The sequence below is a fragment of the Sciurus vulgaris genome (assembly GCF_902686455.1).
Source record: "Sciurus vulgaris genome assembly, chromosome: 15".
Lineage (NCBI taxonomy): Eukaryota > Metazoa > Chordata > Mammalia > Rodentia > Sciuridae > Sciurus > Sciurus vulgaris.
This window is the reverse complement of record NC_136476.1, coordinates 72,405,801-72,431,775: the sequence shown is the minus strand read 5'-3', so window position 1 is coordinate 72,431,775 and position 25,975 is coordinate 72,405,801. Positions and strand designations below refer to the sequence as shown.

Below are 25,975 nucleotides of genomic sequence, written 5' to 3'. Positions count from 1 at the left end.
ATGGGAGCTCTTTGTCACCTTTTTGTGGCTCATTTGCAGGAAGGTTCAGTAACTCCTTCATAACTCTAGTTTTGAAACAGCTTAATGAAAGCACATGGAAATCATGGACAAAACATTGCAAAATGTGATTTGGAGTCCAGCCCCCCTGCTACTTTCTAGGGCTTTTGGTCAAATCTCTCAGCTTCTTTCAACTCCAATTCTCTCCTTACCTGGCACATTAGGAAGATGATCTCTTTCTTACAGGTTTATTGGAAATACTAAATACAACTCTATATGCAAAGCATTTAGTACAGAATCAGTCACACAGTAAGCACTTGAAAAACAGCAGCCATCCCAATAGAGAAATAATGATTAATTATTAGCATGGCTATCATTTTCACCGTCATCGATGTTATAGCAATATTGCTGGAGGAAAGATCTCTAAGAGGGGACAGGATGGGGTCATATACTCATCTTCCCTGAATTACAGAAAAGTTCCAAAATAGATGCTAACATCATGGTATGTTTTCATGAACCTTTTAAACCTGGGTTTGAGCTCCTCAGGGATTCTCCAGGCTGAAAGGAACCACTAGGAACCATTTAGTTCAGGTCTTTGCTTTCTGACCATTGGGTATTATCAGACCCACTTTCTAGGCGGAAGAGAATAAAACTCAAGAGAGGAAGAGTGAGGTCATACAGCCAATTGGTGATTGACAAGGGAGTGGAATTAAAGTATATTTTTCTCTGGATTTCTCAAAATTTCACCCTCAGTTCTACAAATAAATAGTAGGCATAAATATTATTATATGTTTTATATATATATATTCATACATATGAATACACACACAAATATATACAAGCATACACATATGCCTTAATACATAATGTGAATTACATGTACTAGAATGTGAAGGATTTAGCCCATTAACCAGAGGCAATCTCAGCTACCAATATCATGTAAACCCAAGCTTCTCTCTCAAAGGAGGTTTCTACAATACAAGTTTTTAAACTCTTAATAATAAAGTAAATCTAAACATGTATTCGCTTAAAATTATGCATTATTATGTATCCAATTAGCAAGCATTTGTTTACTCCCTGATCCAAAATTTACACATGCTTCCAGGTACCAATCACTGTGCTAAGTGGCAGGGGTGTGACTTTAATAAGCACAAGAATAAGAAACACAGCAAATCCCTCTCCAAGGCTGCCTCCCTCCCAAGTCTCCCTCTTCTTGGCAAGAGAGAGAGCAGGATCAACACTTCACAGGGCACACTCACCTTTCAAAGAAGTGGCCATCGATGGGTGGGAACCATTCCAGCGTCACTGAGTCCGTGGTGTGGCCCACAACCTGGGGCGCAAGAGCCACAGGCGCCGGCTTTCTGGAGGGCTGCCAGCTCTGGTACACCAAGTCCAGGTAACAGTGCATTCTGGCGACTTGATTGGGCGTGAAGGAGTCTGTACAGTCGTCATCTGCAAGCAGGCAGAGGGAGAGATAAGCACCGAGCTGCACGGGCAGGCAACAGAACGATGACGTCTCTTGGCGGCCAGAGAGCCAGCACCCTGGTCCTTCCTTGCCAGCTCAGGGTGGCCTCTTCCAGTGCTCAAGAGTTAATGGTCTGTGAACAAATTAGTGTAGTCATCACTCTTACAGACAGGTGAGAGGAAACAGGAGGAAGGGAGGGTGGATGGAACTGGAAAAGTATGCCTGAGACCGGGGAGAGAGCCGCCAGGAGGTCGTGGCTGAGGACAAGAGAAGGGCGAGCTGCTCAAGGGTCTCCAAGTCCTCGGGTCCCCAAGGATTCCCTGGCTCCCCACTCCCTTGCCCCTCGTCCACTCACTCACTCATTCCTGTGCTCACTAGTTTCCTCACGCCTTCCCTCGCCCTCATGCATCCACTCATTTGTGAATTCTGTTTTACATGGATTCTGTTTTCCAGGGCCCTTCATCTAGCCTGGGTGTCTGATGCACATTCTCTGCTCTGTGCCAAGGGGCATGGAAAGAGGAAACCGAAGAAGTTCCTACCCTGGAAGAGCTCTTGATCTAGTTATGGTGTCAAGGCCAGCTCACTGTATGAGTCAAGGTTGTGCTGAGGTCACTGAAGTCTGGGATGTCGACCACCAATAGATGGAGGGAGACAGCAGGTGGGGCAAGGAGCGGGGGCCAGAAAGGCTTCTGAAAAGGGAGAGGTTTGAGGTCAATGGGATTATGTGGCTGGGACTAGGAAAGAAAGTTGGGGGGTTGCCAGAGAGGGAGCTCAAGCCACAGGACCTCTGTGTCCTGTGGATGGGAAAATGCATCTCACCTCCTTCATAGTGCTGTCACTGGGACACGTGCTTAGTAAGAGCCCAGTGTGAACCACACATGGTGCACAGTCTTGCGGACACATTTAAACCTCTCTCCCCTAATACATGCTACTTTTTTTGGACTGCCTACTATTATTTTCTCCATCTTACAGAAGAGGAAACTGGGGCGAGGAGAAGGCAAACAACTTTTCCAAGATCACAGAGCTAAGTGCAGATCTGGGATTTGAACCCCAGCAGTCATAGCTCCTATCTGTGCTTCTAATGAACGTGAGTACCTCTTTCTGAGGGTAAATGAGAACTTTTATGCAGAAAGTCTCCTGCAGGTGGCGGATAGATAGGAGTTGAGCCTGCGTCTGAATCTGAGGGGGACTGGAATGCAATCTCTCAGGAGCCTTTAGGTCTAATGATCCTTAATCCTACTTTTTTTGGGGGGGGGCAGGGTATGGATTGAAGATGTGACCCAAGACCTGGCCCCAGAGAGCAAGGCACTGGTTTGACTTGGTTTCCAAAAAAATCACCTCTCAGAAGTGTCTGCTTGGTCAGGATTTCTGCAGCTGGGCCCCAGACAGAGGAGCACATTGCTTGTGGGATCTTAAAATAAACCTGCTACTGGGAATCCTGCAGCATAAACTCACTTCTTTTTATCAAACAAACAGAAAATAAGTTGGTCAGGTGCTGGGCAGTTGGACATGACCTTGAAGGGAAGGGACAGGAATATGAGGGAGTTTATACCCAGAAGCTGCCTTGAATTCCCTAGGGATTTTTAATAGTTTCCTTTCCTGCTTCCTGGGGAAGGCTTAATATTCTTGGAGGAAGCAGAAGAATCTGATGTTGCTCAACAAGCATTGTATAAGAGTGACTGAGTCAATCATCTCAAAGTCAGATGTACTTGTAACTCCATGTATACTGAATGTTCTATGACTCCCCAGTGCCCAAAGACCTTTGTTAAAGGATGGCCAGATCATCTGATAATTTTTTCTTCATCCTGAAAACATTAGAGGAGCTCCTGAATAGGTTAGATGCTGGAAAATGCCATGATGGCTAAGGAAAGAAGTATGGATCTTTAGTCAGATCACTGAACACGGATCTGGAGTCCAATGGACAAGAGATTTTGTGTCCTCAGTTTCCCCACCTATAAATGAAGATGATGATAATAACAAGAGTGCGCATTTCAGCTCATGGTGAAGGTGAAAGAGTATGAGGTTGAAGAGCAATGGTTACTGGTGCTTCGTGAAGGCTCACTGCCTCTCGTTGGGGAATATTATGTGCATATGATTGTGGAAGACTGTGGAATGCAGAGAGCAGGAAGAAAAGTAGGATGCAAAATACATGTTATTTTTCATCCAGCAATTCACAGTCATGAATTCAATAGATGTTCGTGGACTAATACGGGGAAAATACAAGTGTTGGGATATTCCTTGAAGCATCACTTACCATAGTAAAAACATTAGATCTAGGCTGGGGATGTGACTCAGTGGTAGGGTACTTGCCTAGCATGTGTGAGGCCCTGGGTTTGATCCCCAGTACCACAGGAAATTTAAAAAAAAAAAATCAGAGTTGACACATCTGTCCATTAACAGGGAGCTGACTATCTACAGTAGGGCATAGAATGAAATAGTCACTGCCAAAAAATGAAGTAACTAAGACTCAGTGTCTTCATGTACAAATGAGAGAGATTCAAAGCAACTTCAACCCACAGGGTAGTTGTGAGACTTTGAAGAGGTGGGCACAGAGAATCCATCAAGATGAGTGAGAAGGAACAACAGTAAGAATCTTTCTCTCTGTCAATTTCTGATTTATTTGCTTTTTCTCCTAAAGGAGTACATTTTCCTTCATAACTTAAGAACCAACCATTTTCATGTTTGTCAGTAAAATCTTCTGAAAATAGATAGGTAAAAGAATTGAGAGGGGAGTAAGAATGTACTTGAAGATTAAAGCTGAAGTCAGAAAATGTCTGTCCCAGGATCCATCACATAGAGACTCAGCTGCTATCAGAACCTTGGGTGAGGTCCCACAGGCTCTCCCTTTATCACAAAGGCTCTGTCCCAATTAGCTAATGTCTCCAGTCAGCCCTACTTGGCTTCCTGCCTCCAAACATCACTCTTCCGTTATCTGTGGCCACCAAGAACAGCCAGCTCATCAGGTCCTTCTGTGCCCATGCTACCCCTAAGCGGAAAGGTCCTTGGGGAATTTAGCTCCAGGATGCCTGCCCAGGTCACCATGCTGTTGACACAGTGTCCTGGGCTTGCCAACTAGGTGTTGATCTCAAGAACCAATTTCTACATGTAGCTGGAGGTTTGCACTGTAGGGCCTCGGGCAGAAATGCTAACCCTGTCAGCCCCGTTTTCACTCACTGTGAACTGAGGGAATAGCACACCTGCCTTATAAAGCTGATGAGACCGCTTTAACAAGCTAACCATATCTGCTGCATGGATGCCTGAGTCCACTTTAGTAAAAGTCTCTTTTTGTTTTTAAAATAACGATAAAGATAATAATAGTCCTAATAGTAAATCATTATAGAAATTAAACATATTAACCGTAGAATATTTAAAATATGCCAAATTTGGGTTGCAAAGAAATAAACACCACTCCAAATCCACCACTTAGAAATAATGTAATTAATGTCTAATACATATGTATACATGTATACATATATATGTATGTGGATGTGCATATCTACAGCGAATTCTGTAATTATCATCATTATGTACTTTGCTAAGAACATTCTTACAGCTAAATCTTGAAACACATCTATTGATTTATTTGCTTTAGATATGTTCCACAGGGATAGGATGGCAGATCAAAGCATTTGTGCATAATAAATGACCCAGACACACAGAAAGACGGGAATATGACCTATAGGGTAGAGAAAGCCTGCTTTTATATACTCTTAAGGAGACTCCAACTACAAGGTCCTCTTTGAGTACCCCCTATGTATGACCTATTATCTTCAGGTGTAGTCAGGGTTACTGCTCATCTATCTGTTAAAGGCTTATCTAACAGTTCAAGATAGATACCCCCTTGATGCTTTCCACTTGCCTCCATCACCTGCTTGCTTTCTGCTTGATCTGAGCATTTGGGACCCTTCCTCAGGATAGGAAAGCTCTATGGTAATAGTAATAGACTTGGGTGTAAGTCACACCTTTGCCTTATTTTATCTGTGTGACCCTGGACAAGTTACTTAAGCTATCTAAACTACACTTTGTGCATCTGTAAATTGGGTATGATAAGAATAGCTCTTATCTTCTTGAAATTATTTTGAGGATTCAGAGCATATAATGCCTGACATATCAAAGGTACTTAAGAATTATTGAAGGGGAGGTTTCAGGGAATGAGATTGGTCAAATTATGTGATATGAATATATGAATGTACCACAATGAAACCCACTATGCTGCATAATTAATATATACCAATAAAAAAAGAATTATCCTAAGCCCGTGAAGGCCAATATGTTAGCCACAAGCACATGTGACTTTTTCAATGTAAATTAGTTAAAATGATTTGAGAATAATAATTCAGGTCCCTGTCACAAGGGTTGTATTTCCAGTGCTCAAGAGTCCCATGCAGCTAGTGGCTGCCATATTGAAAAGCTCAGACACAAACCATGGTCATATTTGCAGAAAGTTCTGCTGAGCAGTGCTGCACTGACTAGAACTTTTACCCAACCAGGGACCTGCCTTGAGGAAGAAGTATCCAGAAAGGAAAGGCAACTGGAAGAAGTGGACTGGATAATGCTTCTACCCTTCTCTTCTTGAAGAAGGGAGTCCTGGACCTGACTTCTCCAGCCCTGAGAACCCAATCCTGTTCTGCATTTTGAATTTCATCCAGCTGCCTTTGTCACCTCATCTATCAGAGATCCTAAGGAAAACAAACATTTCAAAGCTCGTAGTCGCCTTGCATATGCTTTTGCGGGTGTAAGTTTGTTATCGTAGTTCAGTGAATTAGTTCTGCTGTTAATGGGTCACCGAGCTGAGGGGTTCCTTTAAAAAAACAACAGTAAATCAATCACTCTTTAGATCTGTACAAAGGGGAACAAAAAAAGTTTAGTTTATGGGGGTCTGGTAGCTAGTGGCTGCTCCTAGGTCCCTAAGAAGCCGGCAAACTTCCAAACGCATGTTATTGTTTATTTTCCATGTACGTTGAGCTGGCCAAGGAAAGGTGCTACAGAAACGGAACGTAAGAAGGGTTGTGTGAAGGGACAGGGCACCGGATGTGGAGTGTCAGTGTGGCTGGGAACGAGAGCCCAGTGGGAATGCGCTTTTGAGGAAATGCCCAACACCCTGGTGTATTTTTAGAGACCCAAACCTAAAGACTCTTTATGGTACCAGAGGTGGCTTACTGACTTTTCAAGAGACATCAATGTTAGACTGTTTTAAACTTATAATGAAAAGGCCCCCAGAGGACATCAGCCCGAAGGGGAAAACAGGAGGAACCACTGGGCTCATCAAATCTTTTGGGTTTCAGTAGTAAAATTCTCTCTTTGAATGTTATCCTTATCAAAACGTGTACAGAAATGTCAATCAGTTGGGGGGCTTCCCTGGTTCAAGCAGGAATGGGGGCCTAGAACCCCCCTCCCACTACCATGTGGGGCAGCCATCCCAGGCGCCTCTGCGGGACAAATGCGGAAACTACTCAGGGTGGGTGCTCAATTCTTCCACATGTGTGACTTGGAGCAAATGACTGCAGTAAACCTCAGTACTGTGTCACCTGCAAAATGGGGGGTGGCTCCTACTTCACAGATGAGTTGTGAAAATTGAATGAGATGGAGCATATTAAAATATTTTATGGGCAACAAATTGCTTTATGAGTGGAAATGCTGTTATCAATTTTATATACCTTCTGTAAGAGAATTTATTCATGTGTCTCCTCTCTCCTCCCCTCCCACTACCTTTCCTTTCTTCCTTCCTTCTGAACACACTGTTATTAGGCACCACACCCTGGCTGAGTCCTAGAAATAAGTGATATATGAGATGCCGTTTCTCCTTTCAGAGAATGTGCTTGTCCTATTGGAGAAAGAGGTGCCTGCACTGAGTATTATAATGGAATCCATGCTGGCCTACTGTGTGCAAGTTTGTGGATAGTCCCTATCACGTGGACTCTTCACCGAAGGGGTCAGTGGTGAGGGCTGTGATAACCCGAGGAAGGTGTGTCTCGTCCTAACTTGCCAAAGGTACTAAAAGGGCTTGTGGTGGACTTGATAATCAGCGGTAGAAGGGAAACTCAGGACATCCCAGAACCTAAAGCATCCTTGTTACTAATGGTATAGAAATGGTTTAAGCAGTTGTGAGAAAAACATGCCCAATCTCATGTAATAATTTGGTATTTGCAAAACCAAAAGGCTTTTTTTTGTCTTTTTGCAAAAACCCAGCGAAGGAGTGTGCAAGAACCTTATGTTTATCTAAGGGAGATAGATCTATATTAAATAAAAAAGGTTCAACAACCCACTACCTTAGAAAAATAGAGTTGCAAAACTCTAAACGAAGGGACTTTGGAGATCAGGTGCAAAGATTTTACTTTCCTGAGGGAAGTGAGGGCCAAAGAGGGAATACTCTCCAGTGTTAGGTCTTCAGAGGACTTCTACCTGGATTTCCTGCATACTGGTCCCTGCCACCCTCCTGAAGCATGTCTTTCTGAAAAGCTTTGCTATGTATTGTCTTCCTTGTAGCCCTGAGGTGCTTAGGGAGGAAATATTTTTCTGATTGTGTGGGATGAGAACTCTCAGTCTTAAGAAAGGTAAACAGCTTGTTCGAGGTTACCCTGAGCCAGGACTAGAGCCCAGGTGTGATACCTGGGCCTGAGTAGGACTAAACTATGCCCAAGGAAGCATAGGGCCCTACCTGCATAGCTCATGAAGTTGTTGAAAGGAGTGTTGAAGAAGCTATGAAAGCCACAGGTATCATTTCCTGGTCCTGGGTCGCCACAAAACTTGTGTTTGGGGGCTGGGTTGGTGTCGTTGCAGAGGTCTCCAGTCTCAAAGGAGGGCTCTGTCTCCATGCAGGGGTCACTGCAGGACTGGATCTCTGAGATGCCTCGGAAGATGTGATAGAGGCCCAGGCTGTGCCCGATCTCATGGATCATGGTGTGGGTGTGCCCAGGAATGCCGTAGAAAGAGGGGTTCAAGACAATGCCACCTGCAAGGGGAAAACCAGAGTGTTAGGCAAGGTGGGTATTCTGCTTCCTGCTGAAGAACCCCGTGTCAATCAAGGATAAAGGGAAGCTGCCCAAATAACAACAGGCTTCTCCACCCTGTGACTCTATAACCCTGAGTGCTGTTACGACCTGAGACATGAATCACGGGCTAACAGCAGGAAGGAGTCTCACACGTCATTTTGGAAAATTCCTTCATTCTTAGATGACAACACATGCCTGGAGAGGTGAAGCAACTTATATGCAGAGATTTCAAACCATCTAGAAGGAGAGGGCTGAGTCGAATGCAGGGACTCTGATTTCTGAGCTGATAGTCCTTTCTGCTGTCCCTTTTTCTTAGAAAGTCAAACACGTCCTGGTTTACAGTCTACACGTTCTCATCTAAATGAATCCCACACATAGGCTCAGACATCTTGGTTCGAGTTCTCATTTTGCCTTCACTAACTCTGTGATATTGCACAGCTTAATTACCACCCTGAAGCCCAGTTCTTCATCCCCAATGACTCTAAAAGCAAGAACACTCATGAAACCCAGCATCTGTGCTCACCATTATAATAGTGCTCATGCCAGCTAAGGTTATGTGAGCGTTGACTAAGTACCTTCAGGTGCTGGGCTGAGTGTTTCATGAGTATTTCACACTTACTCATCTCACAACTCAATGAGATGGGTGTAAATTCACAGAAAGGTAACGTAGCCCATTCACGATCAAGAGTTAAGTATGGAGCTGAGATTTGAACTCAAGACCCTTGGGTTCCAAAGCTAGGGTTCTTAATCTGTCTTCTACTACTAATGCCTACCACAAGGCCTAGACCATAGTGTTTCATTAAATGTATGTTGAATATGTGCCGCATATTGATTCATCTAAAGAGGGTTGTGAGGTCTAACTAATCCCTTGTAAGCAGCTAGACTAGTACCTGAACTATATCAATTGTGCCACAAAAGTAAACAGCAGTCCACCCACGAGAATGAGCAGCATAAACATCACTCTGGAGCTTAATAGAAATGCAGAATCTCAGGCTGTAGCTTAGACCCACACCCTCATGATCCTTATTTTAACAAGAACCCCAGATCACTCATCTGTATGATCTAGTTTGGAAAGTAATGTTCTACATCACAAACCCCAGAATATGGAGCATTGCATCGTTAGCAGAGGTAGGTAGAGCAGATCTCCAGAATTGATGGATGAAATCTATTACACATTTATTTTAGGCATTAGAAAGATGCATACAGATTGTCAGAGAAATGTTTAAACTTCAAAATCCAAACATGTTTAGAGAAGGTTAAACTTCATGTCTGAGAACCTTGCAAGTGTAGATTTTAACCTCAGAGCAGCATCTTATGAAAGAAAGGTGAGGAGGCAGGGGTGATTTGGACTGGCAAACCAAGAGCAGGCCAGAGAGGACTGAACTGTGGGGTGGTGAGCTTGCTCAGTCCTGGGGATCACAGAGGCTATTAGTTCTGAATTGCTCAGGACTTCTAACACAAAGATAAAGATGTAGGAGAGGGTTGTGGGTATGTGTGTACATGTGTGTGTGTGGGTATGAGAAGGGGAAGACAGAGGCAGGTAGGAAGAGAAATTGAGACAGGAAATCTTTCTCCATTATTTTCTGTCAGTCATAATATGAAACATAATCCCCTTCCCACCTAAGGCTTTTTCCAGGCATCATGGTATAACAGCAGGAAAAGAGGGCAAAAAAATTCTAAAAATGTGGTTCTAATAGATTGAGTTTGATTGGGGCTACTGCATGAATTGCTTATGATCAACATGTCCCAGAATGGGGAGGTGGCAGCTTGCAGGACAGCTGGAGCTTCCTGGACATAGGTCACAATCCACTTTCTGCTTCACAGTGGCCTTGTGAACTGGAGAAACTGACTGCATTTCTGGAGAGCTCTAAAATAACTGGCTACAATAGTGCTAATGATTCTTGGTTGCTCCATGAAGCTTGTATACCCAGGGAGTAGGGGACAGGACCATTCTAAGGATGGTGAAAGCACAGACAACTTTTGTCCAGGCTGCCTGTGTGTTCTACCTTAATTCACCCTTTCCACAGAAGGACAACACTGGGCCCAAGTCCTGTTTCATTGCTCCTCTTAAAAGGTGAAATAGCTTGAGCCTGACATCATCCTGAAATACTATAACATGTTATGGATTTATAGCCTTCCAAATTCCTGGCCCCAAGCCAGGCCCTGACATTCATGGAATTATCAGCACTGTTTTTCTCTAACTGTAGAAGCTGCTGTTCAACCTTTCTCAGACTCTGATCATCAGCCTTTTGGTTGCTTTTCCAGCAGGCAGAATTTCAGAGCTGAGAAGGGTCTTTGGAGGGCCATCCAGTCTAACCTGCCTAACTAAAATCTAAGGGAACTGATAGCTGGGAAGGAGAGAGACTTGTCTAAAGCCACAGTGCTAAGTGAAGTCACAGGTGAGAACGAGCATGCACTTTGACTCTGGTTTAGTATGATTCCCAAACTTCATAGTAGGCATTTGATATGAAATGATCTTCTTCAAGTTTGCTTAAGTTGTACATTCTCTTCTGTCCAACCCCTGTCTCTCTGTGTCTTGTCTGTCTACCCATCCATCATCCATGTCAGGGCTTCCCAATCTCAGCACCATTGATAATTCAGACTACTGAATTCTTCATTGTGGACACTGCAGGGCATTTAGCAACATTGCTGGCTTCTACCCACTGGATGCCCCCATTTGTAAAAACTAAAAATGTCTCTACACATTGACAAAAGTCTGTTATGGGACAGAATCCCCCCAGTTGAGAAGAACTAGATATTTATCTTTACATCTATCTCTTTTCATGCACACACACACACACACACACACACACACACACACACACACACGCAGACACACATACGCACATACACACAAAAAAAATTTGCTTCATCTCTTAAATATAGTTGAGAAATTAAAGCAGTCTGAAGGGAACTAAACCTGTGGTTTCACTGAGCACAATTTCCATCATTTGAAGTTGCGGAATCACTTATCTCCAAGATATCCTAGATTTGGAGCAGTTACTGAACTCTGAGTGTAGCCCAGCAAGACCAGGCAGGTCTGAAGATATAACCAGCAATGCCATTCTGCTGAGCCCTAACATTCTCGGATGAAGATGTTCACTGAGTCATCAGAATTCATTGTTGTAAATAATGGGAACATTCTACCAGGGGGAGAATGGTTAAATCAATTGTAGTGCCCTTATTCAAAGAAATATTATGAAACTATTAAAAATTTCATCTTTAAGGAGGTGTAAATAACCCAGAGGGATGCTTTATTCTTGAGATTTTAAGTGAGAAAACTTGGTTGGAAAGTAATTGTAAGACTTGTACAACATGAAAAAAATGTAGATAGCATAATATTAAGTGAAAAAAAGAACCGCTTCTATTCTGAATTCAAATATGCTATTCTGAATTCTATTATGAATTCAAATTCTATTCTGAATTCAAATAAGTTAAATAAAAAAAAGAAAGAAAGAAAGCACATCTACCTATAGATGTGTCCTGGATGAGAACTTGGAGAAAAAAAACCCAGTTAAATAACTATAGTGTTCTTCTTTATGGCTGAATAATATTTCTTTGTGGTTATGACATGTGCAGGTAAATGAATGGAGTTGGAGAATATTATGCTAAGTGAAATAAGCCAATCCCAAAAGACCAAAAACTGAATGATTTCTCTAATAAGTGGTTGATGACACATAATGGGGGCAGGAGGAGGTAAGGGAAGAATGGAAGAAGGATGTTATGTAGATGGAAATAAGGGGTGGGGAGGGGGTGGGGGAAGGAAAGATAATAGAATGAAACAAACATCATTATCCTATGTATGTGTACAAAGATGCAAATGTAATGACTACTTTTATTGCATACAATCAGAGAAATGACAGTTATACTCCATTTGTATACAATGAATTAAAAATTTTTTAAAAAAGAATTATAGTGTTTCCTTGTAGGTCCTGGTTCAGAAACCATTGTCATTTCTGATTGGTTTGTATAAACTTATGTTCAGTTTATGGATATGCATAATTTAAGTGTAAGAGAGTCCCTGGCACATATGTAGGTGGAACATAGAGGAACAAAAAGTTCTTACAAATGCACTTTCTCTTGCCTCTTCGGTGTCTCTCAGGCCAGCCCATGACTGATCATGCTGGGGCAGTGTGATTACCAGGTTAAGAAGATGTTTACATGAACCAGGAGACAGGAGGTTAAGGAGAAAGCAATCAGTGGATAGAACCAGACAAGAATTCTAGCTGTGCATCTGCCGCTGACTTGAGTGTGATGTTGGATCAGCTCCATGCCCCTATAGGTCTGAATTTTCCCACAGGTAAAATATGGCTACTATTATTGTGCTATTTTCTTCAGAGCATTCCTTGGTGGCTAAAGTGATACAAGGAATGCTAAAGGGCTTTGTGAATTGAATAAATGGTTGCTCACCATCACCACCACCAGATGTACCCACCTTTGTGAACATGAAGATGATCACACTCACTATACTAAATGTGTTACTGTCCTCCTCCAGGTTCTTCCTGGAGAAGTTTCTAAGACTCACCTAAGTGCATGAGGGCCTCCTTATCCCATGGCCATGTCGCTACCCCTGCCAGCTCCTCCTCTGAAGAATTTGCAAAGAAAATATTGAGGTGTGTTGATCCATCCAATCTGAGAATGTTCTTCAGCTCATTAACATCCAAGTAGGCTCTGAAAGAGAAAAAGAACTTTGGCTGTTATCATCATTCAAAAAAGGTACTATTCAAACAACAAGCACTCCCTAAATAATTAAGAGGTATTATGTGCCAGGCACTTTCCTAAACTCTTTGCAAACATCACTTTGTTGAATTTTCCTGATAACACTAAAAGATTAGATGATTCCATTTTTAAAGATAACAAAAAATTAAGTCTTGCAAATATTACTTGGTTTATAAATAGCAGGATTATGTTTTGAATCTAGATTTGTCTATAGTCAATGTTTGTATCCGTAAGGACTCTGTTAAATTGACTAAGGACCAAGCGAAATGACAGGAATGGACGAGAGAACATGTCTTCTAGTCTTGGCTTCTTCTGTTTTTTGCTCATTCATTTGGGTCTTGGACCATCTATTTGGAAAACATGGGGCTGCACGAGGAGATGTGCTTTGTATCTCTACATTAACCTTGCAAGGAGGCATTATTACTCTGTTTTGAAGATGAGCTACCTGTGTCCCAGTGTTTTTAGTAGGTTACCCAAAATCACAGAAATGGGGTTCAAGGTTAACAATGGAAGGTGAGCCAGGAAACCTCATTTTATTGAGGCATCATGACATCATCCATAGATAATTCCACATTCTATGAAACTCTACTTCCACATTTGATTAGACTAGAAAGGCATATTGTATGTGGGTTGCTGTCATTGTAGACTGATATGTCTTAAAAATGAATTAGCTCTTCAAACTACAATAATCAGTTCTTTAATAGATGGGACAAATGTGCTAGAGAATGAGGGAAAAAGAGAGTAAGAGAACAAGGGAAGTGGCCACTGGCATAGCCTAGGTGTTCAAGAAAGAAGAACTCCTTTCTTGGAACTGCAAATTGGTGCAACCACTCTAGAAAGCAGTATGGAGATTCTTCAGAAAACTTAGAAATGGAACCACCATTTGACCCAGTTATCCCACTCCTCAGTATAAACCCAAAGGACTTAAAATCAGCATACTATAGTGATGCAGCCACATCAATGCTTATAGCAACTCAATTCACAATAGCGAAGCTATGGAACCAACCTAGGTACCCATCGACAGATGAATGGATAAAGAAAATGTGGTATATATACACAATGAAATATTACTCAGTAATATACAAGAATGAAATTATGGCACTTGCTGGTAAATGGATGGAACTGGAGAATGTTATGCTAAGTGAAAAAAACAAATCCCAGAAAACCGAAGTCTGAATGTTTGCTCTGATTTGCAGGTGCTGATTCACAGTAGGTGGGAGAAGGAGCAGAGGCTCACCAGATTGGACAGGGGAAATGGGGGGAAGGGAGGGGAGATGTGAATGGGGAAGACAGTAGAATGAATTGGACAGAACTTTCCTACGTTCATATATGAATACATAACCAGCATAACTCCACATCATGTACAACCACAAGACAGGGAAGTTATATTGCACTATGTATGATATGTCAAAATACACTCTACTGTCATGTGTAACTAAAAAGAACAAATTAAAAAAATACTCTTCCCTTGGGGAGTATGACTCTCATCAGAACAGAAACACCACATGTGAGAGCATGCCTTCTGCTTTAGATCAGTCACAGGCATATTATTCCTATTGGTTTTATGACTAGAGAAGTGCATCATGCCCCCTCCCATGCTACCATATTTGTCTGCCTTCCAGTATCTCAGAATTCTTATGAGCAGTTGACAATCATTCCTGAGTACGGTTAGAAATGAATCCAGGAATCAGTGAATACAAACCTAAATTAATACAAAAGCAGTCATCTTGAGCGAGGAGATGAGATAAAGTCAACTAGTATTTGTTGGGTCCATCTAGGGGTCTAACTATACATTTATTATTTTTGATAACAAGGAGGTAGGTAGTATTATCAGTCCCATTTTCCAGATGTGGGGGAAGCAGAGGCTCAGAGGACCTTTATACCTTAATAAGGTCATGCAGCTAGTTGATAGTGTTCTGCTTTTCCATGGGGTTCTTGCAGAACTTGGCCAGTAGCACACATTAATGATGGATCCTTTTTCTTCCCTTCTGGCAGTAAGGGAAGGGCCTCTGCGCACATTGAGAGTAAAGTCCAAGCCTCCATCATGGTCTGCATGTCTCTGCCTACCCTTGGCTTCATGTCTTTCTGCCACCTCTCTCGAACTCTCTACTGTGTGCAAACCGTGCCTTTGCACCCACCATGATGCATAACCGTTGGGCCCTTTACTCGTGCTATTTCCTCTTTGAGACTGCCGATAATTTTGCCCCCTGATGAACAAATCTGAGGTCCATTCTAGTGTCACTCCTCCAGGAAGGCTGTACTGATTCCCCCCTCACCACCATCCCATTTTTCACCCCTATACTCACCCATCGCCTTTTGGTGGAGTACACTCTGACATATGATTCCCATTAACCCATTCACCTGTCTGTATATACCCCTCTATTTTGGCCATCTGCAGGCAAAGAAGCTGCCTTCTCATCTCTGTTTACCCAGTTCTCAGTTCAGGGCTTGACACCTGATGAGCCAATGGATTAGAATTTAAGTTGGGAAAAATAAAAGCTAACATATTTAAGCCCTAGACTCAATTATAGCAACCACTGACCATGAGGCCTCAGTTTCCTTCTCAGTATATTGGGATTACTAACACAGACACTCCAACAGAGTGCTTTTGAGGGTCTCAAGCCTACACACTTCTATGCCCATGTCAACAAGTTAGATAGGTCCAATACTTAGAGTGTTCTTCTGAGACCCCCCACGTCATAGAAAACCCCATGCTCATGAGACCAAATGTTCATATGACCATAATTTTTATGACTTGTTAGAAAAAATAAAAGTTTACATGGGTTGTAGATACAGGTAAGGTGTGAACTGGATAATTCTAAGAATAGTTATACAAGTACAGCGGTTGATCCCAAATCTTCCTGTTGAGACCTCTCCCCCATGAGCCCATGTGCGACTTCTGACTTTAGAGCCTTCCTGAGGAGTTCTAATCAGTCAGTTCTGTCACCAGAGAGGGGAAAGGGGATGGAGAAAGCTAGCATTTATTAAGCACTTGCTTCATGTCAGCCCCTGTGCTAAGTAGCACCGTGTCTCATCACTGTTTGGTATCTGAAACAACCTGCAGAATGGGTAGTGCAGCTCATTCTCAAGCTAGAACCTCAGGGTGGAATCCAGCTCTTCCTCTTCCTGTTTGGGCCATCTTGGGCAATTTACTTAACTTCCTGTTTCTTTACATATGGAATGAAGGTGATAACAGTACCTAACTCATAGAGTTGTTCAGAGGATTAAGGAAGTTAATCTAGAAGTATAAGGGTTTAGATAAGGGCTGACCAGTAGAAAATCTTTGATACAGGTTTAGCTATTCCTAGAATTACCCCCATCTTAAAGACTGAGGAACAGGGCTTTAGAGATCATATAACTAGTGACAAGGCCAAGTGCAAATTTAGATGTGCCCAACACTTCCCACCCCTCTCCCTCACTCCTAAGGTCTGCCAGACCCATGGATAAAAGGGAAATAATAGTTGGAAGGAGAATGAAAACCCAGAGGAGGCAAGATTTTCTTAGATCAGCCCATTCCACCTAATTTTTTTCTCATTGATTTGTCCATTTCCATCAAGTGTTCCCTCCTGCAGAGCACACCAATGTTACCAGAAAAAACCACCACTACCCTACTGTTCTGGGATGAGAGAGGGCTCAGGGTGGGGTAGGGGTGGGGGAGATGTTTAATTGGTTGTTTTTCCAGTGGTAATTGCAGAGGCAATCTTTTCAAGAGTTGGTATTCATACTGGCCCAAAGCAGAAATGTGGGATGCTGGAACCTCTCCCTGGCTCATATGTGGGGTTTTCTCATACTTTGGGAAGTCTTCATTTCCCAAAGGGGAAAGAATTGATGGCGGCTGGCCAGGCTCTTGGCCCCACTGGCCTTTCTTCTCCCCATCTCTCTTGAGGGGACCCACCCAAAGGGAAAAAAGAAATAGCTCTGTAGCAAAAAAAAAAAAAAATTCTCTTCTGCTGGCTGAGGGTTTCCCAACAGTACAGACCACGTCTGGTGTCTCCCAAATGCATCAGGGAGAAATCTTGGAACCAGGAGTCATCTGAGCATTTATGTCCTCCCCCTATCCCTTAAAGATGGTGTTTTCCCTCTTTACCAATGGAGGAGAAAGCACAGGAGTCAAATTTAGAAGGAACATTAGAGTCTAGGAATATAGATGAGAAAAGGAAATGACTTGCTTAGAATCCCTTCACTTTCCTTTCTGGCCCTGTGTGTGTGTGTGTGTGTGTGTGTGTGTGTGTGTGTGTAATTGATCACAGTTATTTAAACGAATCATTACTTACCCCTGAGAAATATCAACCCAAATCCAAAACACTATGTGTTTATTAATTTATGTACCAGTATTCCTCAGAGGTGGACAGACAAGACTCATTTCCATGGGCAAGTTGCTTTAAGTTCCTGAGTCTGTTTGCTCTCGGGGATGCCAACAAGATTAAATGTGACAGCCAAGCCCAGTGCCAGCCCACATCCAGAAAATGTGAACTCCTCTCCAACTCCTGCTCTCCTGTTTGCTCCTACTGGGGAAGACTGGTTCTCCCAGTCTCAGCTTTCAGTGTCTCTTCCCAATCATCCAACTTTCTTCATCTCCTACAACTTCATTCACCCAGGTTCTCACAGTTTTCTTAACCTCAGAACCCTACATGATCCCCACTTATGCCCATTCCCTACCCATGCCTATTAGTTTCACTCTTCAGTACCACAATCTATCTGCTTGAACCTTAGTCTTTAAAAAATTTTCCTCCTTGCAAAGTTTAGTTTAGAGGTGACACACTCCACATACCGTCTCATGATCACCTTTGTCTGTAAAATGGGGATGAGGGCAACAACCTTTCAGGGTGTCGGTAAGACCAGAAGCAGTGAAAATAACATGCCACATCACAGCTGGTAAACAGAAGGCTCTCACTGATCAGTGCAGTTTACTTTTATTGCATTACTCTTAGTACAGTGACAATGACTGACAATACCGGTCATCATTACCATGAGCTAAACATGAATTCCACCTCTTCTGCAGTCATACTTTTCATTCTGTACTTATCATCCTGCTTTTATGTTTTATTCTGTATGAACTATGGGCTTCACATAGTAGGAACCAAATCATTATCAACTGTGTCCCTGAAACACTTAATTCAAGGTGGGGACCTACTAAGCACATTTCTCTCAAAATTCATAATTTCAAAGTAGGATGAGCAACATAGGGCTTGGGGAAGGGAAGAGGCTTGCCAAGGTCACATAGCAAACAAGGGGCATTAAAGGGCAGCAATGAACCTCTATTGACTACTTTCATTCTGGTAAGTAAATTCCCTCTTCCTTCAGGTAGAAACATTCCCCTAAAAGAGTGTGTAGCTTAGAGAGCCATCATGGAAGGATGGGACTCCACTATCCCTTGACTTGGGAGTCTGCATGGATATCTGGCCTCTTCGCACCATACTCTGGGCCCTACTCTGCACTTCTGGGTCTGCATTTGCTCAATGAGCTTGTATGTGAGATGAATGTTGTCCAGCTCAAGGTCTACAGAAGGCTAAACCTATAAGAGGCAGATAAGTGCTTAGCAGAAAAGAGTTTCAGAGTCAATGGATTTAGGACATGCTCTGCCAACAAGGTTAAATACATATAGTTTCTGATTGCAAGAGTTTTTAGAACCGTAAATATGCAAATTGAGAGAAAGGCAGAAAGTGCTTGAAGTGTTCCCAGATATATTTGACCATAATTCTTCCCTCTCCCCACCCTCTACCTTTGCCAAAAAACAAAAAACAGCACAAACAACAGCTTGGGAAATGTTGAGATAGCTTGGAATGTCCCTCCTAATTTAGATCCTCTTCCCAAAGCCGCCTCTCAAGAGTGGTGTCTCCATGTCTGTTCTCTTCCTGCACAACTTGTGCACCTGGATTCCACAGTGGAGGTTGTGGGTCCCCTGGAATGTCTGTTTAAGGGGGCTAGCCCTGACTGCCAAGGCGCCCAGACTTTACCCCTTTGCCAGAACTGCATTTCAAAGCCATGAGTGCAGTTCTGGAGGGAGATCAAAGCTCTCTGAACTCAACTGTCATTAGAATATTTTCTTTATGCATCTTACTTGCTGATGAGTGCCAACAACATATTTCCTAAATGCACTGGCCTGAGATGGTACAACTCTGTAATAATCTGAATGGGAGGGCTGTCAGGGCCTGTTTTATTGAAAGAGCAGCAAAAGGGAACCACATTCAAAATGCAAAACAACCAACAAATCCCTTAAATGAAATCATGGGAAAAAGTGCGGGAAGGCTGAGCTTTTCCAACTCTAGAGACATAGCACATTGGCACTTCCATTGCACAGAAGGGTGGTCGGAGGTGTGGCTCACAGTGGGCCTAGGTCAAGCCTCCTAAGTCTCAATTTGTATTCCCATTTAAAGCAGGTCACCTTTCAGCTGACTTGCCTGATACACAGGTGAGAATATCATGCCAAGGTCCTGCTCCCTGGAGGTTTTATTTGAGCTAAACACTGGCTGAGAGTGAACCACTTCTAAGCTAAAAACAGTTCTTTCAAGTTAAAGGAAAAAGGAAGAGACAAACCGCGATTCAAATCCTCCCTCTTCCACCAAGTTGCTTTGTGACCTCAAACATGTGACTCAGTCTCTTTAGAGGTCACTTTCCTCATCTGTAAAATGGAATTGTAAAACTCAACGTAGAAAAGAGTATATAAAATTCAATATGATAATAAGAAAGTGCCTAGAAGAGTAACCAACAAATAAAGGGCCCCAAGACACATGATTCTCTTTCTAAAAAAATGTTTTTATTAGTTGTTGATGAACCTTTATTTATTTATTTGCATGTGGGGCTGAGAATCAAACCCAGTGCCTCACACATGCTAGGCAAGTGCTCTACCACTAAGCCACAATCCTAGCCCCCTTAATTCTCTATTAAACTACTAAATCCCACGTTTGCAATTCTACATAGGATGATGGGACATAATGGGTTAATATTGCTCTTGGCCCCAATGCCTGTTAGGTTTCCTTTCCATCACTAAACCCTGACTCCCACCACTCGACCGATGTGTTTTTCTCCAGCTCACAGAGCAAGTGCTGTAACACTGCCCATTTCCAAATTCTGATTGCAGCTTGTCATTTCCAAGGAACCTCACAAGTCCATGAACCACTACTCCATTTCCAGAACACACTAGACCATTTGAAAATGATTATCAAATATAAAGATCAAAGCCACTCAGGGCAAGTCATTAAAGCAAGATAAACCTCAGAATGTTTATTGCATCCATATCCTTGTTCCAAATAACAAGGTTTCTCCAAGCTGTGACCAGTTCTAAAACCTGAAGTTTGTACTTTATCCCAAATGATCTGGATTTTATTCTCTTGCTTAGTTTCATCATCAGAGATGCCTAAATCTGCTTCTCTTCTCTATAAAAAAAGACACAGGGAAAAATGCTTGGGGAATTTATTAATTTCTGGGAACCCTGAATGTTTGATTCCAGAATAATAGCTTTTTATGTGGAAGTTTGACACACAAGCAAGAAAGTTACCTACTACTTTCCTTTCTTTCTTTCCCCTTCCTTCCTTCTTACCAACTTCTTTCTTCTCATGACATTATTCATCCCACTCTCACTGATCTATATTTATGAATCACATACCATGCTTGAAGCTAGAAATGTTTCATTATCAAAGAATTAGAAGTTTGACAAATAAAGATATGTAATTGGATGATCGTAACATATTGTTATACTAATAACTCCTACCATATAGAGGCGTCAACTATATGCTAACACAGTTGAAGTTCTTTTAAAAATATTATCTCTTTGAAAGTTTATAAAAGCGCTACGGTTAAGGATGAGTAACCTCAGTTTATGGGTGAAAACACTAGAGCTAGGTGAGGTAACTCCACTTGTCCAAGATTTCCTCTACTCATAGGTGTCAGAAGTGGGATATGACCTCTGGTCAGTTGAATATTAAAAGACCATATTCTTAAGTGAGTTAGTCTCTCATTTCCTTTTAAAATATGTTTTTTTTATGGGTAAATTAACTGTAGTTTATTTATATAACAGAATTCATATGTGAAGTGAGACACAGGAAAAACAAATATCAGTGTGAAAGTATAGCAAATTCTTTGACTGAAATAACCAAATGCCAAAAATACATCAATAACAAACCATTTAGAGAAATATATAAAACAAGGCATGCAACATATAATTTTCACATGCATTGTTACATATGAATATGTGCATATGTTTATGATAAACATATATACATTAGAATAGGAATAATAAAACAAATCTAGAGTACTAGTAATCACTTATAAGAATAATTGATGTAAACAGAAGAAGTATCAGTTACCACAACTGATCTGTCAGTAGTATACTAACTAAAGGTAAGAATGAGATATTTTTTCCCATTATTCTTGTTGTCTTTGCTATCTTTAAAATAAAAATTGCTTAACTATATAATGCAAATTGCTAGTAATGGGAATTTAACAAATATTTGATTTAGTTGTGTTAACCCTATGCATGTTTTTTTCCAAAAACATGATCATTTTCCAAATTTTTGGTGCTTTGCAAATATGTGTTTTGATAAAGGAAATGCTGGGGGTGGGGGGAGCATAGCACAATGCACATGCCCAGCTGAAGGTGGGTGAGATACCACAGGTTTTCACATAAAGAATAAACTTTGGTTGGATACTGGCACAACTGTGGGAAACAGAGAAAATGGAAGACCCCCAGAAACTCAGAGGCCTGGAGGATCACTAGAAGAGTGATAAGCTATAAGCCCTCACTTGTACGTGCTGCAAAGTTGGGAATAGGTGAGGAACTGGAGGAGGTAGCAGTGGTGACATCAGAAAGGATCATGTGCTCCAGGTTATGTAGAATGGAAAGTGTCCTGAAAGTTCTAAGCAGACTCTGGGAGACTTACAGGAGGAAATGACATGATCTGGTTTACATTTTCCCAAGAGTGTTTTGGAGGAATTTGGATGATGGTCTGGAGGAGGGATACAAGTAGAAAAGGAGGCATTGACAAGGTCATGCAGAACAGAGAGTGGACATGAGAACATCCACAATTACAGTATCAATCATGGAAAGGCTCTGATGCTGAGTCGGGTGGGAGTGAGAGAAGCTGAAATGATGGGTCTACAGCATTTCCACACTACAAATCAAAGACCCCTTACTGGTGTTCTAACCCTTGGCCCAGCAACGGATGGAATCTCCCGAGGCCGTGCCCTCTGCTGAGTTGCCTAGAAGGTTGACCCTTAGAAAAGTCACTGGCCTGCATCTCTCTGGGGATAAGACTGTGATGAGGCCAAGCAATGGGTGGGAGGGAGAATCCTGAGAATGGGCATTACAGGAGGGAGGTGCTGATTCAGAGAAGCAGGTGGGGCAGTGAAAAGTGCTCAGACCTTTGGATCACTAAACAAAAATTATGGTGGAAGTGAATAGAGATTTTTAATCTTGAAGAAAAGAGAAAGGATTTAAGAGGGAATAAAGTCCCACTATCAATAATGTCTCTTACAAGTACATCCAAAAGGAATACTCTCTTCAGTAGCACTGCAAAGAAAGAATAAAAGAATCTTAAAATAAAGGACTTTACTTTTAAATGAGTTTATTTTATCCAGAACCACACAGCTGCTGTTTTCCTTATTTGCCTTTTTGAAAATAACTTTTAGAGACTTCTGGAGTGGAAGAAAAGCGTTAGAACACCTGGTTCCTGGCAAGCTCAGCTATGTTCACTTGGTTAATGTCATTCCTCAGGACTCAACCTAGAGGCCTGCTCCCCTTCACATCTGAGTCAGGTACCCATCTTCTCTGCTCCCTTAGTACCTTGGACCACTGCATAACAGCACTTATTCAACTAACTACTTATGTGCAGGAAATTCCAAGACGGAAAAATCACACTTGTCTTGAGCACTGTTCAATGTTGTATCCCCAAAAAGCAGTAGTGAGTCTGGTCCACAGCAGACCAGACTGTTCAACACACCGTTGAACACAGTCTTCTGAAATAGTGTGTCCATAGTGGACACACTATTCAACAGTCCCTTCTCTCTGATCTTTATTTAGGGTTCTATGATGTCTGCTTTGATAGTCTCAGGGATGCAGAGTGTACTAACTGGTGGGGCAGCCATTAAGGCATGAGGGATCTCTTGTGAGGTAAGAGCAATGTTGTGTTTGAAAGTACCAAAACAGTAATGTGACCATCCTATATCAAACTATTGCTTTCACAACAGAACCATGGGATTCAAGGACCCACAGTTTTCTCTTCCCGTTGCCTGAATTCTTTCTTGGAACATCAAAACCACTATTTATTTATCGATAAACAGTACAAGTGACCACACTGAGCAGAATGTGCACAGCTTACTGACATCCCTGTGGTTTGCCTTATGCTTGAAACACAGTTAACCAAAGGCAAATCACACGTATTTCACAAGTTGTCGCCGTCATAATGTTTTAGATAGAGGAGCTATTTCAGAAGACTGTATACTTTGGCTCGAGGTTTTAGCCATGTTGGCTATGTGACTGATATAAAGGCTACCTAAACAATATTAAGTTTGGAAGGATAAATCAAGAATTAGGTCATCACCACTGTGTCAGTTTGGCAACATCTGGAATTTAATCTGGATCATGGCCCCATTCACATTCCCTAATCTTGGGCAAGCAACAAATTTATTTAAAACTAAAACAATACAGTCATGACATTGGGTATAGGTCTCTCTGGATGACCTTTAACATGCCTAATAACTTCTCCAAATTTTATCTTTTCTGGGGCTAAGTCAGAGATAGTTCAGAGGACCATGGGACGATGAAAGAATCCAAATATGGAGAAAGGATTCTGGAAAGGATGACACTGTGTGTCAGGCTGTTGGAAGCAGAATTAGATTCAAATTGATTTTGGAAAGAGGATGCCACAATCAGCGCCTGAGGGAAAATAAAATAGCAGACGTGCAGACTGCCAAAGTGTGGGGACCCTCGCTAGGCCTCTATTGGGACGTCAGGGATGTGAGTAGGATTTTTTCAACTTGCCAGGAAGCATAATTGCTCCTTCGTTGCTACACTGAAACACTGCGCCCTATTAGACAAGGGCTGGCAAATCCTTTGAAGGCAGATCTGTCTCTGACTTCCACAGGGATCTTGGGTGTTAACACATGGCTTTATTTGTACCTTTTAAACATATCAAGCCCTTCGTTTCTACCCTATGCATGTGTGGGCCTCTTCCCCACATGCCAGGAACTAGGACTACCATTCTGATTTGAGAAGGTCTTAGCAGGGGGAGACCTTCAATGGTCCCATTTTACAAATGAAGAATTTGAAGTAAGGGAAGGGAACTAAATTAATTCGTCACCTCCTTCCTTCAGGTTTGGCTAAACCACAGCCCAGTGTGTTTTTCTACCATGGATTCTCCTGGAAAAGAGGCCTGCCTGGAATCTTCCCTGCACCAGCCATAAGACTCTCAGACACTTGGTGCTTTTGAGTCATGGTCCGCGCTGTCCTCTGTGGAAGTCAAACCTTAGGCAGTCTGAACTCACAAAGGGCTGAAATCTCAAACATCAGAGGCACGGAATGAAGATGGTAACCCTGCCCCTTCACCACCAGACCACTGAAACGACCTAGAACGTAGAATAGACAGAGGAGGAAAGAGAAAGATCCCCCTCCCCAAACCAGGAAATGCCAGCCTGCCCCACGCACGAAAGCACACCTGTGAGCCAACTGTTCCCAGCTAGCTGAGCTCTTTCATGAAAGCGAGAGTGGCGGTGTGGAGGTCCCCACCCCCCAGGAGGTGGAAACAACCGAGTGGTGAGTTTGAAGGAACATGCTGAGCCATGATCAATTTAGGGAAGTGTCTTGGTCAGTCGGACCCTACCTCCCACCCCCACTGGCTTTGTTTCCTAATCTGGAAGGGCACTGACCAAGTATTGAGGCTGTCATGAGTTCTCAACGTCTCCAGTGGCTGGAGAAAGGGAAATGAGAGTTCTTAGTGTGCTCAACTCAGGGTGGAGGAAACCAACAACCTCTGGCAGAGGCCTCAAAGGGCATCCAGTGCTCCCATGTGTCCAGGGACCTGGAGTTGGGAATACATATCTAGGAAAGGGGTGAACCAGGGAGACCCTCAGATCCTGGCATGTTGGGGGAAACTTTCCAGGCAAGCTCCACTAAAAGGATCCTAACTTTTACCTGCAAACTTTGAGGACTGGGGTGTGTCAGGGTAAGAGTGCCAGGCCAGGAGGCAGCTGCTTGGAGTGGTCCTGAATATATTACAGGCACCCCGCTTGGCCTCTGATTCCTTCCCTACTCATTATTCAGTGAGCCCCAAACTGGGGATCCTAGACATGCCTTTGCTTTTTGATGGCAATGCATGAACTTAGTGTGGCATGCTGCTTATCTCTTAGTAAAAGGAACACATTAGCATTTAGTATGTGCAGGGCTTTTGGAATTAAAACAAATCTTTAAAAAGATGGAACCTGTGAGCACTAAAACCAAAGGGTTCTTGGTAGTAGAGTGAGGTCATCTCAGACTCCTCTACCAGCCCGAGAATCCAGTGAGAAGGCTAGGGAAAGCAATCTGGGAATTGGAGATATGCATGTAAGAGGTCAGAAGAATTCCCAGAGAAGGGACATCCCCAAACCATGTCATATAAACACCAAAACAAAACAAAACACTATTATTCTCAGTCCTCACTGTGTTCCAGGTGTTCTTCCAAAGGGTGGAAACTGTCCTATTGCATTGAGGCTTCTAAACTACCTAAGGTAGGTCCTTTCATCCTTAATTTTCCAGAGAGGCAACTGAGTCTTGTGCGAAGTTACGGAATTGTCAAATGGCTTGATCCAAATGTGTCCTGTCTCCCCAACT

The 25,975-nt window shown here is 42.4% G+C and overlaps 1 protein-coding gene across 1 annotated transcript in view; it reads right to left on the bottom strand.

The window, feature by feature from the left end:
- Positions 1-25,975, bottom strand: part of PAPPA (pappalysin 1) — a gene marked incomplete at its 5' end in the record, with an annotated part of 230,832 nt that overhangs the window by 165,560 nt on the left and 39,297 nt on the right. The window contains 3 exons of the mRNA XM_079113401.1: positions 1,257-1,449; positions 8,121-8,414; positions 12,980-13,125. Of these exons, the coding sequence (XP_078969527.1) occupies positions 1,257-1,449; positions 8,121-8,414; positions 12,980-13,125 (633 nt within the window). The remainder of the gene's footprint in view (positions 1-1,256; positions 1,450-8,120; positions 8,415-12,979; positions 13,126-25,975) is intronic.